This window comes from Peromyscus californicus, unplaced genomic scaffold (assembly GCF_007827085.1).
Source record: "Peromyscus californicus insignis strain IS unplaced genomic scaffold, ASM782708v3 Scaffold_4__1_contigs__length_199733344, whole genome shotgun sequence".
In the NCBI taxonomy this organism is placed as follows: Eukaryota; Metazoa; Chordata; class Mammalia; order Rodentia; family Cricetidae; genus Peromyscus; species Peromyscus californicus.
Genome location: NW_026294562.1, coordinates 158635685 through 158652463, shown reverse-complemented (window position 1 = coordinate 158652463; position 16779 = coordinate 158635685). Strand labels below are relative to the sequence as shown.

General features: G+C 46.9%; 1 protein-coding gene across 3 annotated transcripts in view; it reads right to left on the bottom strand.

The window, feature by feature from the left end:
• Gpatch1 (G-patch domain containing 1) overlaps positions 1–16779 on the bottom strand; it is a 49399-nt gene that overhangs the window by 22992 nt on the left and 9628 nt on the right. For 2 of the 3 annotated variants that reach the window (XM_052761629.1, XM_052761631.1), the window contains exons 2-9: positions 13935–14069; positions 12683–12768; positions 11380–11540; positions 9400–9497; positions 8085–8143; positions 6571–6813; positions 4914–5061; positions 2397–2476 (exon numbers count right to left, since the gene is read on the bottom strand). In XM_052761629.1, coding sequence (XP_052617589.1) covers positions 2397–2476; positions 4914–5061; positions 6571–6813; positions 8085–8143; positions 9400–9497; positions 11380–11540; positions 12683–12768; positions 13935–14069 — 1010 coding nt within the window. The remainder of the gene's footprint in view (positions 1–2396; positions 2477–4913; positions 5062–6570; positions 6814–8084; positions 8144–9399; positions 9498–11379; positions 11541–12682; positions 12769–13934; positions 14070–16779) is intronic. The other variant, XM_052761630.1, reaches the window with a different exon arrangement.

Here is a 16779-nt window from a genome sequence, read left to right as displayed (position 1 = left end):
GAAATTACGTAGTTTTAAATTCAAAACTCTTTATTCAGGCTATGGTTCACTTCTAAAGTAAAACTTGAGATCTTCATGTTTAAAAATGTATTTTTATTTTATTTGTGATTGTGTGTGTCTGCTATGTGAGTGTGTGTGCACAGTGTGTGCATGTACCTGCGAGGCCAGGCGAGGACATGGACCCCTTAGAGCTGGAGTTACAGGTGTTTGTGGGTGCTAGGATCCAAACTGCACTCCTCAATGTTAAGCAACAAGTGCTCTAACCACTGGGTCATCCCTCCAGCCTCCCGTCCGGACTTGACTTCTTAATTCAAAGTATGTTTTTAATTCAGACACTGAGTAGAGCTGAGGATGTGGCTCTATTACAGTATTTGTAGAGCAGTCACAAGACCCTGGGTTTAATCCTCTGGAACCACCCCTCCCCCCACAAAAAAAAACACAAAACAACGACAAGCCAGGGTGTAGCTCAGAGCTAAAGTGCTTGCCTAGCATGCAAGGTCCAAACCTCAGTGTGAAAGAGATGGGGGAGGAAGAGAAAAGTTGACAAAACTGAAATTTACATAGATTGGTGAAATTTTTGGATTTATAATTCTGAAGACATTAATGACTGCAGAACAGAAAAGTTAAAAAGAAAATGGGGTTTTGTTGTTTATTTGGGGGGTGATGGACCTTGCACACACAGTACACAGTCTCTATTATTGAGCTACATTCCAGCCTAAGACTTAGACGCTTTTTTGGAAACAGAATCATACTGTGTAGCTCTGGCTGTCCTGGAACTTACTCTGCAGACCAGGCAAGCCTCAAATTCAGGAATCCGCCTGCCTCTGCCTCCTGAGTGCTGGGATTAAGGTGTGCACCACATACCCAGCCTTTAGATACTTTAAGTAACTACTGAATGGTGTCCTTGCTCTTGGTATAACAAACAGATTAACAGTTGCACGTACATTGACTTCTAGAATTAGAAGTTTCCCAAAGTGGGAACCAAGGCAACTCTGAACTGGGGGCCAGGTGAAGCACTCAGTCCCAGGTGCACGCTGGCCAGAGAATGTTTCACCATGTTGATGTCTGCATCATGTCCTTACTGTTAGGAGTTTCCAGTTCCCTAGGGCACAGTGGAATTACTACCGCCGGGAAACCACTTTTGCTGGGAGTGTGTTTCCTTACACATGGCAGGCGAGTACTCTCCCATGAGGAATATTCCCCGAACACAAAGCTAATCTGAAAGTAACAGAGCTGCCTTCTATTCAGGCGCAAGGGTTTGGGGCTCTGTTGTAACCACTAGGCCACATTCCTGGCCCATCTTTTAGTAGAAGTGTCTTTTTTCTTTTCTTTTCTTTTTTTAAATGTGTATGGGTGTCTTGCCTGTATGTCTGTGTACCACAACATGTACGTCTGGTGCCAGAAGTCAGAAGAGGGCGTCCTATTCCCAGGAACTAGAGTTATAGACACTTGTGAATCACACCTGGGTCCTCTGGAAGAGCAGCCAGTGATCTTGACTGAGGGACCACCTCTCCAGCCCACCTTCTTCTATGACAGAATCTCTCCCTGGCATGGAGCCTGTCAAGTAGGCTCTACTGCTGGCCAGTGAGCCTCTGGAGTCTTCCCTTTTCTGCCTCCACACAGGATGGCAAGGACAGCCACCACACCAGCTTTCTTGACATGTGTTTGGGAACTGAATTCACGTCCTGAGTACTTCACCGGCTGAGCTACGTGACGTGTGTCCCCCACACACCCTTTTTTGAAACAGGATCTTGGTCAGTTTCCTGGGTTGGCTCAGAATATGATTCTTCTGCCTCAGCTCCCAAGTGCTAGGATTACAGGTGTGTACCAGCACACCCAGCTTTCTTCTAGAAGAGTTTTAAAGGAGCCAGGCGTGGTGGCGCACACCTTTAATCCCAGCACTTGGGAGGCAGAGACAGGTGGATCTCTGTGAGTTGGAGGCCACCTAGTCGACAGAGCAAGATCCAGGAAAGCCAAGGCTGTTACACAGAGAAACCTGTCTCAAAAAACAAAACAAAACAAAAAAAGGAGTTTTAAAGGAAGAATATGCACAAAGAAATATCAAATTTCCATAAGTACATTGATATAGCTCAATTGATTACTTAATATTACAAATAAATATTAAAATAAAGAATACATAAAGATTAAAACAAACATTGTAAGCACAAGCCAGGAAAATAATTTTTTTTTTTTTTTTTTTTTTTTTTTTTTTTTGGTTTTTTCGAGGCAGGGTTTTGCTGTGTAGCTTTGCGCCTTTCCTGGAACTCACTTGGTAGTCCAGGCTGGCCTCGAACTCACAGAGATCCGCCTGCCTCTGCCTCCCGAGTGCTGGGATTAAAGGCGTGCGCCACCACCGCCCGGCCAGGAAAATAATTTTACTGTAAAGGTTTTCTTACTTTCTTTGAAGATAGAGGTTTAGAAGCCAAGGAAAATCCTTCCAAAATTTTGCCAACATATCGAAGATCTCTCTCTGGTTCTACAAAATGAAATCACTGATTAATTCCAGAAGTTGAGGTGATTAGAGCAGACAAAAGACTCCTTATCTTCCAGAGCATAAGCAGTGCGCCCGGGAGAGATCATTGGGAGGGAGCGTTGAGGGACAGAGTGGCATTCAAGCCCTCACACTTGTGTTGACACAGTGACTGCAGGGCTCAGCGGCCTGGACAGCGGCCTCGGCCTCCCGAGACAAACCCCCAGCACTGTCTTCAGACACCACCATGACGTGTCGCCTCACGGGGAGCCCAAGACCGAGCTAAAATAACCCATAGACCTGTCCCCTCCCACCCCACCAAAGAACAGTGACCTGGGTCGCTCTTCGGAGTGAAAGTCATGGGAGTGTAAAAAGAAGAATCCTAACCCAAGGGTCACTTCTCACACCAGTGCCCCAGGGTGGCTGTCTCCCAGTTTCCTTAGCAACAGCACAAATAAGGCTCCCAGGCAACACAATCAGGTCAGCTGTGTGCTCGCCCTAGGACAAACTGTTGTTGCAAACGAAATGCTAACAGTAGATAAAGACCACAAAGTAAGGAAACTGAGTGACCAACGCCCTCCGACTGGAGCAGGGGACAGTCCACTCACTGTCACTACCCTGTGACAAAGGGCCTGTGAGTCACAAGATGACTTTCTGCAGAGTGAGTACACATAAGATTCATTCCAGCCTCATTAATTGCTGGAAGAAAAGAAAGTCCTAAAAGTCAACTGTGGAGACTGGGTGAAATGAGGCTCTATTCACGCAGTCAAAAGGAAAACAGCACATGCAGGGAACACGTACGACTTTAAAAAGGAGAGAGAGAATTCCCCAAACTCATGCAGTCAGAACTGCAGGCTTTGGGACCCTGGAAGCAGCGGAAGAGAGAGTCTGTGAGAGGAGCTTCCAGGCGGGAAGGTCCCAGAACTCAGGGAGCTGCAGCTCGGGGCTTCCTGGGGTGCCCGTCAGCAGGACAGAGGCGCACTGTTCAGGAAGAGTGAAGGCTAGAATACACAGCACTGCACACTACCAACTGCTCTAAGACAGAGAGTGGGTTATTAATTCAGTTAGTTTACCTACTGATTACTGATATAAGTAAGGTAACTATTATCAATTTCATTCTCCTATCAGTTTCTAGAGTATGCTCAATTAGTAATTGGTATTTTACATTATTATATAATTAACATGTAACATATTATTGATGGTATATCAATACATTAGCTATATAACATAAGTAATAAATCAGCACACAACTATTAATATAATACCATAACACCTCTAATTTATAAGATGTGAAATCATGTATCTTTGGGGCATGGGGATGGGCAGGTACTGGGACAGAGCCTAGGCACTGACTCTATTAGATGCTCCCAATTCCCCATCCTGTCTACTCCCCTGCACCATTTCTAGAAAGCAGGACTAGAATGCCAGTCTAAGCACAGGATCTGAATCCCAGACTGGCCTGAGATTTATTTATTATAATAATTAAGTCTATAATTTCAGCACCTGGGAGGTGGAGGCGGAAGAGGACAACTCTGGACCAGCCTAGGTTACATAGTTAGACCTTAACTAAAAGGAAACGTTAGGTGAGAGATGGCCATGTCGGACGTGGGAGACAGGCCCAGCCCAGCCGCGCTGGGCTACAGGTTGTTGGCCCTGTCATTTGGTCCCAAGTCTGGTCTTCTGACCTGCTCTCAGTGGCTCCGCGGCCACCCACCAGTCCCTGAGCTCGGCGTCCTTGGTTCTGTCTGACTACAACACGGCCCCAGCCCTGGTCCAGCACACCCCATCTTCACTGCCGCCTGGAGCTGTCCACGGCAGGCAGGCAGGCCCAGACTTCACTGCACGGCTCAAAGCAATCCTCCTGACTCAGGCTTTCCAAGTGCTAGAATTATAAGAAGGAGCCACTATTTCTTACCCTGCATATTTTTTAAGTTATTAATTCTTTTTTTTTTTTTTTTTGGTTTTTTTCGAGACAGGGTTTCTCTGTGTAGCTTTGCGCCTTTCCTGGTACTCGCTTTGGAGACCAGGCTGGCCTCGAACTCACAGAGATCCACCTGCCTCTGCCTCCCAAGTGCTGGGATTAAAGGCGTGCGCCACCACCGCCCGGCAAGTTATTAATTCTTATTTGATGTGCATGGGTGTTTTGCCTAAATGTATGTATGTACAGCATGTGTGTGCCTGGTACCTGTGAAGGCCAGAAGAGAGCATGAGATCCCCTAGAACCGGAGTCACAGGGGGCTGTGAACCATGTGGGTGCTGGGAACCAAGGCCAGGTCCTCTGCAAGAGCAGCTAGTGTCTAACTGCTGAGTCATCTCTCCAGCCCCACATCCTGCATCTTTGACAAGCCCTACTTTAAAGTTTGGTCCTCCAGTACCAGAGCCTACAACCCCTTGCTCCTGAGGGCCCGACAAGCAGTCCTACTGCCCGAGTGGCCAGGGTTACCTTTCTGATTCTTGTAGAGCTTGGGAGCTGTCCAGCCATAGAGGCCATCCCCAGGCTCCTCATCCTTCAATACAGTGTCATACTTGGATAGAGTTTCTGTGGCGTAGATGTCATCATCCTCCTCTTCCAGAGCGCCTACACCAAAAGCCTGCAAAACACCAGGTTTTAAACAATGCTCCCAGGCTGTAGGTAGTCAGTCTGCACTGCAGGGTGAAGCTGTGTGAGGGTAGGACCCTGCACATCAAATGACACTTCCAGATCACTGGGAGAGAAGCAGAAGGAAACCCCAGGTTAGAAGAGCCTGAGTCCATTGAAAAGCAAGGACCAGAAGCGAATGCACACTCCAGCTCAGCCACAAGCCTCCAGCCTCAGCAGCAGCCCCCAGCACAAGCATGGGCAGAGATGTGAAGAACACCCACACAACACTGAATAGGCAGAAACAAGGCTCTGACAGGAGAAAGGCAGACACATCTATCTGTCTCTCGTCAGCATGGCCAGGGTCTGAAGACTGTGCAAAACAGCCTGAAAAAATTTCTTTTTTGTTGGAAGAATGAGGAAAAGGCAATGAAACAAAGTAACTAAACCATTTTCTCTTCTCTTCACTTTTTTTTTTTGAGATCATATCTCACTATGCAGCCCTGGCTGGTCTGGAACTTGTTAATGTAGTCCAAGCTGGCCTGGAATTCAGATCCACCTGCCTCTGCCTCCCAAGTACAGGAATTAAAGGTGTGCGCTACCACACTGACCCACTTTCCTTTTAAAAGGGACCTGGGAATCCATTTGAGAAGGTGGGCAATTGAAAGCTCGCATCTTTCCAAAAGCAAACAAGCCCCAAGTCAAAACGACTCCAGGTGTGCAGTAGCAAAGGAGGCTGACTCCAAACTAAGCGGCGTTCCTCATCGGTTGAGCCATCCTGCAGGCCCCAGATTGCATTTCGACTAAAGCAAAGCATCGGCAAGGTGACTTTCCACTTAGCCCCACAGAGATGAGGAAAAGTCCTCCACCGGGAATACGGCTTTCTACCAAGAACACAGTACAGGCTCGTGGGCACCATTATTAAAATTAGGAAGGCATGATGGGGGCTGGAGAGATGGCACAGAGGCAAAGAGCACTGGCTGCCCTTCCAGAGGTCCTGAGATCAATTCCCAGCACCCACATGGTGGCTCACAACCATCTGTAATGAGATCTGGTGCCCTCTTCTGGCCCGTAGGACATACATGCAGGCAGAACAAGAATATTGTATACATAATAATTTTTTTTTTCTTTATTAAGGAATTTTCTACTCACTCTACATAAATCTACCCATAAATCCCACCTCCTCCCAAATAAATAAATCTTAAAAACAAAACTAGGAAGACATACATCATAGATGCCCAGGAAGGACCTTCAGGGAAACAGACCCTGCGGCTGGGCATATGGCTTAGTGAAAGAGTACCTGTCTAGTGTATGCAAGGCCCTGAGTTCCAGCCCCAGCACTGGAACAGAAAGAGAGAGACAGAGAGAGAGAGAGGAGAGAGAAAGAGAGAAAAAGAGGAGGATGGGGGCAGGAGAGGGCTTCAAAGTTCTCATTGAATAAACAAAGTGTCTATATGGGGCTGACTCACAATGGGAAGTATATTTGTCAGTGTTTCTGCTTGTAAAACACAGAAACTTTTACCTGGCCAGAAATTCCCAATTTTCTTCCTTTACTCAATCTAACATCTTCAAGAAGATGGCTGGTCCCCTCAGATGGTCCACCAAAAAGATTCAGATGTTCTCCTGGTGTTCCAAACAGTGCTTGGCGGGGGTCCAGGCCCTTGTAGGCCAGCCCGTGTACATTATCTTTAGGTGTCAAATCCACAGGCATGATGTCTTTAGGAGCAAAAGTCACATTGTCGGGCAGGTAGTCGTCATCTTCGTCCTATTCACGTGTGTGAGGAGGAATTAAAGTGAGTCAGCGTCAAGGCCTCCGTGCAGTGACTAACTCCAAACAGAACAGTTGCCAAACTCGAGTTTCTGCAGCCAGAAATGACCAGACCCCATCCCCGAAGAAATGATACTAGCAAAAGCAACGTCATGGTGAGACTCTACACAGAGGCTGGGGAGATGGACTGCTCTTGCAGAGGAGCCACCTCGGGCAGCTCATAGCTGCCTGTAACTCAGGGATCAGATACCCTCTTCTGACCTTAATAGGCACCTGCACACACACACACACACACACACACACACACACACACACACACACATACACTAAATAAAAATAATTTTTTTTAAATAAAAGAATCTAAAACAAAGGCAGGGGTGTAGCTCAAAGGTATGGCACATGCTTAGCATTCCCTAGTTTCAAACATCACCTCAAGAGATAAACAAGAACAAGGCATGGTGGTGTACACTTTAAGCCCATCATCAGGGAGGCAGAGGCAGGGGGGTCTCTGTGAGCTCAAGGCCAGCCTGGTCTACACAGTGAGTTTCAGAGCCAGGGCATCATAGTGAGAGCTTGTCTTAATTAATCAACCAATAAATAATTAGAGTAGGGCTATCTGTGGTGCTAGCAAGTTGCTGACTCTATCAGCTGACACAGCAATGACAGCTTTAAGGTATGGACGGCTCATGAGAGTGGGATCTGACAGATTCCTGAAATTGCTTATGATCTTGCTATTCATTTGTTTGCTTATCTATTTGCTTAGGTGTTCTGTCTGCCTGGATCTTTCATTGTTGTTGCATTTTATTCTTTAATTACACTTATTGATTTAATTTATTTATGTGTGTGAGAGAGGAGTTATGTGTGCACATAGGCATGCATGCAATAGAGTGCATATGGAGGTCAAAGGGACAACTTGTGGGAGATGGTTCTCTCCTTATATAGTGGGTCCCAGGGATCGAACTCAGGTAGTGAGCTTGGCAGCAAACACCTTTACTCAATGAGCCATCTCACTGTTTTTTGAGGCAGTCTCACTATATAGCTCAGGTTAGACCTTGAGACTTTCTTTCTGCCTCAGCCTACCAGGACTTAGAATATCAGTGTGCACCAGCATGCCTGGCAGTTTTGGGGGCGGGGGTTGTTGTTTTTTTGTTTTTCTTTCTCTCCGTGATAGGGATCAAACCCAAGGCTTTGCACATGCTAGGCTCTATTTCCAGCCTGTGATCCTAAAATTTCACCACCATAAAGAAGCACATTCTACTGCAACATACCTCAGACCCTTCGGAGCCTCCAGGCGGCAGCGCACAGCCATAGATCTTAACACCAGGATCTACAAAGGAGATCCCAGAGGCATCAGTCATGAGCGACTAAAAACAGACACCAAGTTACTGACCCCTCTACAAGTGCAGAGGCACGCCACTGCTCCTGGAAAGGTGCTGTGGCCTTAGGGTCGCAGGTGGATGACAGACCCACCGTGACCTGTGTTCCAATAATGTACTGCATGGACCCAAAGGAAATTACTCCTGTCCTCAAAGAGTTCACTCACTTACATTCAGGGGACACAGAGCATAAGGAAAGAGCAGAAAATAATGTTAAGCTGGGAGTGTAGTGTAGCTCAGTCATGTGGTACTTGCCTGGGATGTGTGAAGCCCAAGACTCAGTCCCCAGCACCAAAATGAATGAATGAATGAATAAATAAATAAAGGAAGAGGAGGAGGAAATAATAATATTGAACTATGACTCTGTGATTCAGTTAAGGTCTGGTTCGAAAGCAAACTTTTACACTCCTGGTGAGAATGTGAACTTGTACAATCCTTCCAGAAGTTACCATGCATTACACCTAAAACCTTAAGATATGTACATGTCACCTGACTTAGCAAGTCTGTTTCTAGCAATATGCAGCTTTCAAAACTATGTTGTAGGGCTAGAGAGATGGCTCAGTGGTTAAAAGCACTTGTTACTCATGCAGGGGACATGGGTTCAGTCCCAGCACCTCATGGCAGCTCACAACTGTCTGTGAACTCCAGTTCCAGGGCCCCTGCACACGTGAGGTACACAGACTCACTCACCAGGAAAATACACATATACACAAATTAAATAAAGAAGTAATTCTTTCTTTCTTTGAGAAAAGGTCTCACTATGTAGCCCTGCCCAGTCTGGAGCTGTGTAGACCAAGCTGGACTTCAACTCACAGAAATCCACCTGCCTCTGCCTCCCAAGGGCTAGGATTGAAAGTATGTGCTACCATGCCTAACTATTAGTAAATAGATCCTAATATATATCTCACACTCAGGAAGCAAAGGCAGGTGGATCCCTGTTCTCTGTGAGTTTGAGGGCAGCCTGGTTTACAGAATGAGTTCCAGGAGAGCCAGAGCTGTTACACAGAGAAACTTTGTCTCTGGGGAAAAAAAAGAAAAAATGCTGTAATTAAGTGTCATGGCACATCGCTCTAATGCTAGCATTCAAGAGGCTGAGAATTCCAGGCAGCCTGAACTTCACATTGCAACCCTGTCTCACAAAACAAAACTAAACAAGCAAACCAAACTGTGCACTGTAGAAGTGGCCACAGTCAATGAAAGACCTTACCTAGTTTCTGTCTGCGTGGCTTTCTCTTCACCCGGGGGCCGACTCCTTGTCCCTCCTTCCAACCCATTTTCCTTAGCAGTTCAAAGCCAACAGACATTCTAGACAGGACATGGAAACATTGACAGTGAACTTCACTAGTAAAAGGCAACTCCGGATCCAGCGCCTCCGCCTGTCTGGTCTGGTTCACCCCACAGTTACAACACAATGGTACAAGCCTATGGGCTAGCCTGGGCTTGAGAGCACATCTGCACTAGGGGAAACACACATCTGCTTCTTGGGACCTTTGAGACGGGCCTATAGAGACTCTGGGTAGTCCTTGTCAAGGAAGCCTGTGGCCCAGGGATACCAGGAAATTCTGAAGCTAGCACATCAGGCCACACACCCAGGAACAGAAGACAAAATATACAGAAATCAAAAGTTGGGTGACCACTCATAAGTGGATGCTAGATATAAAGCAAAGAACAATCAGACTGCAACCCACAGATCCAGGGAAGCTGCATAGCAGGGGGGACCCTAGGATGACTGTGGCTTATAATAAGTTTTGGTTTTACTCAATCACTGGGCAAGCCTCAGTGAAACATTTCACTATTAGGATAAGAATTTGTACTATATCAAGCTGATAATAGAAAAATAAATAAATAAATATGGAAACGTAAATAAATAAATAAATAAATAAATAAATAAATAAATAAATAAATAAATAAATAAATAAAAGTTATAAGCAGGGGTACTCTCCGTGGAAAGATAAAACATTAGTTTCTAAAGGTAAACCCCAGTGCTGGGATGGCAACCTCCCTAGGTGTTGGCCAAGGAGGCCTGTGAGATCCCCAAAACAATACAGGAATTGCCACTGCTTTTGGATGCCCACCAAAACTAGCTGGTAAGACTCTTTCTGAACACACCACATGCCTTGGTCAGGACACAGAGACAGCAAACTGGAACTGGGTTCGAAGCGTCCTCCTCGTTGGGTAGTTATAGTGCTGGGAGGAGCTGCCCAGGCTGCTGGGGAATTTGTCTTATGCAGCCATGCACTGTGTGAAAACCACCCAGCTGGGCAGCTGAGCCCGCTGGCGCAGCAGTGGCATGGGGTCATGTGTTATGGCACTGCGGCATAGTTACGGGGCACCAAACTGCTTTCCGAATGGATTGGGTGCCTTCTTGACAGGAGAGAAGTCACATCCGATTAAAAGTCCAAGACTGTGGAGGGTCACAGGCCCTGGGGAGGGGTGGGGAGAGCTACTGCTGTTGTTTTATTAAACAGACATGATGTATCTGTCAAAAAACAAAAGTTGGGTGACAGCCATGCAGCTTTGTAAGTCTGCACACTTCACCGGGAAACCTTACCTCTTCTCTTCTCTAAGTACGCTTTCCCTAACACTTCAGGCTTCGCCAACACTTTGGGCCTCCTTATTCTTTCTCAGAGGCTCCCCTCCCCACCGTGTGTCTGCGTCTGCTCTCCATGCTAGCTTTAAGGGTATGGCTTTTGTTTCTGGTTTGTTTGGTTTTTTTTTTTTCATTCTCTCCTCCGTTCTCCTTCTCTAGGCAGCCACCAGGACCTACACCTTGCTTGTGGGAAGGGACTGTATCTTTTAAACTCTAATAAAATTGTCCTCAAGCTGGGGGTGAGAAGGAAAAAAGAGAAAAGGAGGGGAGGAGGGGAGGGAGTAAGAGGGCATGGAAAGGGGGAAGGGAGGGGAGGTGGGTAGGGAGAGAGGGAGGGAGGGTACAGGCCTGTGAGGAAAGGAAGGAAGGGAAGTCACCCAGTTCCTAATAGCCTTCCAGCCACAGACCCCAGTGGCTGACTGGTAGCTGGAACTCTAGAGGATTCCACTGCATCGATCAAAGGAGACATTCTGGGAGAAACTCCTTCCTCACTTAGACTCCCAGTCAGACAACATCTGTGCCTGTAGCTGAGCTATCCCTGAGGAAGATCACCACATGTGTGCAAAGCACCAATGCCAGGAATGAAACCCTTCTCACTTTGCCGGCGTGATAAGATCATCAAGCAGCGTGGCTCCAGGAATAGGGGCCGCAGCGGCTGCCAGTTGCCTGGCTTTCTCCCGTATTCTGTCTTTGGTTTTGGAAGCAAAATCATCTGTGGTAACGATAGCTTTAGGTGCTATCCCGAATTCACTAAGATCCTCCAAGGAAGAAAAGAAAACAGAATTAGTTTATTTACAGACATACAACAAATACACTTGTACTATCACATACACACTCAACAAATGCACTTGTACTAACCCATACACACACCAAATGCACTTGTACTAACACACACTCAACAAACGCACTTGTACTTCACATATGCACACATCAAATGCACTTATACTACAAACACACATACACACCAAACGCACTTGTACTACAAACACACATACACACCAAACGCACTTGTACTACAAACACACATACACACCAAACGCACTTGTACTACAAACACACATACACACCAAATGCACTTGTACTAACACATAACAAATGCACTTGTGCTAACACACACACAACAACAACAACAAAGTTTTAAAGAGATCAGTTTACTAGATATTACTAGATCTGCAGGCTGGAGAGAAGACTCGGTGGTTAAGAGCACTGGTTGTTCTTCCAGAGGACCTGAGTTCAATTCCCAGCACCCATATAGCAGCTCACAACTGTCTGTAACTGCAGTCCCATGCAGTCCGATGCCCTCTTCTGGTATGCATACATACATGCAGACAAAGCACCCATATACTTTAAATAAATAAGGAAAATTTAAAGAGAGAGAAGTCAGATGTGGTGGCACTTGCCTGTGATCCTAGCACTAGAGGAGGCTGAAGCAGGAGGGTTGCGAGCTCAGAGCCAGCCTAAGCTACATAGCAAGACTCAGTTGATTTGTTTCTAGAGGCCTCCTTGTCCTGCTCCTGGTAGTGTACAGCTTACTGTTGCACTGCACTTGATTGTGATCACAGGTGAAGCCATGCCTAGGTTTTAAGGTCACGGGAGTTTGAGTTTAGCCTGGCTCTCAGTTCCTCAACCACGGGGTGCCTCAGAGGGACTGGGAAAAGCCTCAGGCTCAGCACCCATGGGTGCTGGGTTAGGGCAACTGGACATTTTCAAGTCCATTTGCCTGTCCATGACATTCCTGAGTTCAGAAACTGTCCCACCGTCCCCAGCACAGACACAGCTTGAGTGATGGAGAAGCCACTGACGTACAGGGCACTGCATGGCAAACATCTAAAAGAAAAAGGCTCAGCATGGGGAGAGGGAAGGGGCCATGCCCAAGGACACCTGTCACTGCCTGACCCACCTCTTCATCCATAAAATCTTCAGGTCCAAGGACAGACTTGTCGGCCCTGTTCTGTCTTGAAGACACGAAGGTAGAGGGTGTCCATCCTGGAAAGAAGGAATTTGGACTGTTAGCATCCTAGACAGTATTTCATCTGCTGTTTGTTTGTTTTATTAAGATGGGGCCTGGCCAGCCAGGAACTCACTCGGTAGACCAGGCTAGCCTTGAGACTAGGGATGTAGCTCAGTGGTAGAATGCCTGCTTTAGCCTGCAGTGAGCTCCTGGGTTCTAGCCCCAGCACCTAAATGAGACATCATTCAGTTAACTGGCTGGTGGTGTACACCTGTAATCTCAGCACTCAGGAGGCAGAGCAGGCAGAGCTAGCTTTGTGAGTTGAAGGCCAGCCTGGTCTACATAGCAAGTTTGAGGTTAGCCTGGTCTATATAGTCTCAAAAATAGCCGGGCCTGGTGGCGCATGCCTTTAATCCCAGCACTCGGGAGGCAGAGCCAGGTGGATCTCTGTGAGTTCGAGGCCAGCCTGGTCTATAGAGCGAGATCCAGGACAGGCACCAAAAACTACACAGAGAAACCCTGTCTTGAAAAACAAAAACAAAAACAAACAAACAAAAAACAAAAATAAAAAAAGAAAGAGAGAGAGAAGAAAGAAAACAACATGCATTACTTTAAATACAGACTTGATTAGACTATCTAGTGTGACATTTTAGTTTCTCCTTCTCCAGGTCATGAGCAGCAGTGGCTGGTGTGTCACAGTCCTATGTCAGGTGATTCCGGGGCAGTTCTGATGTTATTCTGGCTCCTTGACCTCTATGACCCCCAGGTGCCTCATCTGCATAACACCTGTGACACTTATCCTTAGTCACTGAGTCAGAGGAGGCAGCCAGTGATTAGCTTGGAGTCTGCCTGAGGGTACTTAGGGCAAAGAGAGACCAAATGGAAGTCACTATCCGGCTTTAGTCACTTGCTGGACTCACCCCATTTTCTACAACACAGAAGGAAAGTTCTTCACTTCCAACAGCACTAGAGAATATTCAGTGTTCTACGGTGTGTACCAAAATGTTTAGATAGCTTTGATTTTTTAAAGCCAGGAGGGCATCTGGACATGGGGGCTCATGCCTGTGACCCCAGCACCTGGGAGCCTGAGAACCTCAAGTTCCAGGCCAGCCTGAGCTACACAAACAAGACCTGGGAGAGGGAACCTTGAGCTCTACCAGTCACATGCTTGAGCAGTCCCCGGGCTTCTGCAGCATCCTACCTTCCTTTGAGCCAACAGTATTGAAGTATCCTGCAGAGAAGCCGCCACTGAAGGCGCCATGAAAGCGCTTATACCTTCCTTTCTCATCCCTGACAGTCTGGTCCTGAAGAGGAACGGGTTTCTTTGGTCTTTCACCTGGAAAAGAAAAGTAAATGAAAAGAGAGAGAGGTGGGATGAGTTAGAGAGACTTTAGGGAAACTGTCATTTCTTAAACCTAATGTATTGCTGCTCACTTATAACTGCATGTATTACCACTCATATGAAGTTGCTATTTTAAGACTTTATTAGCTTATAGTTTATAAAATAAACTATTCTCCTAAGAACTATGTTGCAGCAAGAATGTCCAGGCTGGGAACTGGAGAGATGGCTCAGTGGTTAAGAGCACTGGCTGCTCTTGCAGAGGTCCTGAGTTCAATTCCCAGCACCCACATGGTGGCTCACAACCATCTCCAGTTTCAGGGGATCCAATGCCCTCTTCTGGCATATGCACAGTATACATACATACACACAGGCAAATCTTCACACACATAAAATAAATCTCAATTAAAAAACAAACAAAAGAAAAAGGAATGTCCGAGGCTGGAACGGCTCAGTGGACAGTGCTTCCACACAAGCGTGAGAACCCAAATTCAGGCTCCCATTCCCAGAATCCACCGTGGTAATTTGAATAAGAAATGTCCCCCACAGGCTCATGTATTTTAATATCTGGTCTCTAGTTGGTGGCAATATTTGGGGAGGTTGTGGAATCTTTAAGAGGTGTGGCCTTGCCAGGCATAGTGGCGCACGCCTTTAATCACAGCACTAGGAGGCAGAGGCAGGTGGATCTCTGTGAGTTCGAGGACAGCCTGGTCTACAGAGTAAGATCCAAGACAGCCAGAACTACACAGAGAAACCCTGTCTGAGGGGTGGGGTGGGGAAGTGTAGTGGGTAGCTGTTTGAGCCATAAGAGGAGAAGGTGGTGGTGTGACCTTGTGCTCCTGCCGGAGGGAGTACATCACTGTGGGCAGGCTTTGAAAGTTTATAATCTCCCCCACTTCCAGTTCCCTCGGCCTGCCATGTTTGCGGTTGAGATGTGCCCTCTCAGCTCCACGCTTCGGATGTCTCCCATGCCTTCCTGCCACTGTGGACTCTCCTCTAGAACCATAAGTTGGTTTTGGTCATGGTGCTTTATCACAGCAACAGCTGAGTAACTAATGCACCCCCATAAAGCCGGATGCGGTATCTCGTGTGTGTAATCCCGGCACTCCTCCTGCACACAGGAGAATCCCTGGAAGTCCACAAGCCTGTTGCCCACTGAAGTCCCAAACAAAGCCTGTCTCAAGCAAGGTAGAGGGCCAAGACCTACACCTGAGGTTATCCTATCCACCACACTCATGCCAGGGAACCCAGTGCTCACACACATAAACATGTACACACACACATTACACCAAAGATAAAAAACATTCTGCTTTTCCTACTAAATTTCATCACAAAATCCGAATTAGGGCTGGAGAGATGGATCAGTGAGTAGTGTTCTCTGTGCATATCCCTGCACCCATGTAAAAGCCAATGTGGACGTCTACAACCCAGCGCTGGGGTAGGCAGAGATGAGGTAAAATGGAGAGCCATAGAAGACGACTCCCAACTTCAACCTTCAGTCTCCAGTCAAGAATATACAGCTGCACATACATCCCAGACACACACAAATAAAAACACTTTTATAAAATTATACTGGGGCTGGTGGCAGGGTGGCACACACTTTTAATCCCAGCACCTAGGAGGCAGAGGCAGGAGGATTCTATGAATTCAAAGACAAACTGGTCTACATAGTTCCAGACCAGCTCGGATTATACAGTGAGACTCTGTCTACAAAAACATATATACACGAGGGGGAGGGGGATGTTCAAATGATGGAGTGGTACATAACACCAAGAGGAACACTGGGGCTCAGGGCCTTCTGCGAGCTAAGCATGTCCTTACCGAGTTATACCCCCAATCCTGAAAAGGAACATTTCAATTCTGTGCCTCTTCTAGAACAACAGCTCTGACTCCAGAACACCCCTTCAGTTATTATTTTTCTCTCTAATCTTAAGAGTTTCCTTACCGTCTGTGAATCTCCACGAAATCATGAACATGCTCTTTTTAAATTGATGTGTGTGTGTGTGTGTGTGCGCGCGCGCGCATGCGCGCGCACGCACTTGCCATGGAGTATGTATGTGTGCCTGTGTGTGCATATGCCATGGAATGTGTGAGCCTGTGTGTACACACATGCCATGGAGTGTGTGTGTGTGCCTGTGTATACACACATGCCATGGAGTGTGTGTGTGTGTGTGTGTGTGTGTGTGTGTGTGTGTGTGTGTGTGCCTGTGTGTACACACATGCCATGGAGTGTGTGTATCCCTGTGTAAGCACATATGCCATGGAGTGTGTGTATCCCTGTGTAAGCACACATGTCATGGAGTGTGTGTATCCCTGTGTATGCAAACATGCCATTGAGTGTGTGTGTGCCTGTGTGGGCAATGATGCTATGGAGTGTGTATGTGCCTGTGTGTACACATTCCACGGAGTGTGTGTGGCAGTCAGGGCAACTTTCTATTTTTGCTTTCCCATACAAGGTTTTTCTGTGTAGTCCTGGCTGTCCTGGAACTCACTCTGTAGACCAGGCTGGCCTTGAACTCAGAGATCCACCTGCCTCTGCCTCCCAAGTGCAGGGATCAAAGGTAAGCACCATCATTCCTTGCAGAGGACAACTTTTTTTTTTTTTTTTTTGGTTTTTTGAGGGTTTCTCTGTGTAGCTTTGCGCCTTTTTCCTGGAACTCACTTGGTAGCCCAGGCTGGCCTCGAACTCACAGAGATCCGCCTGCCT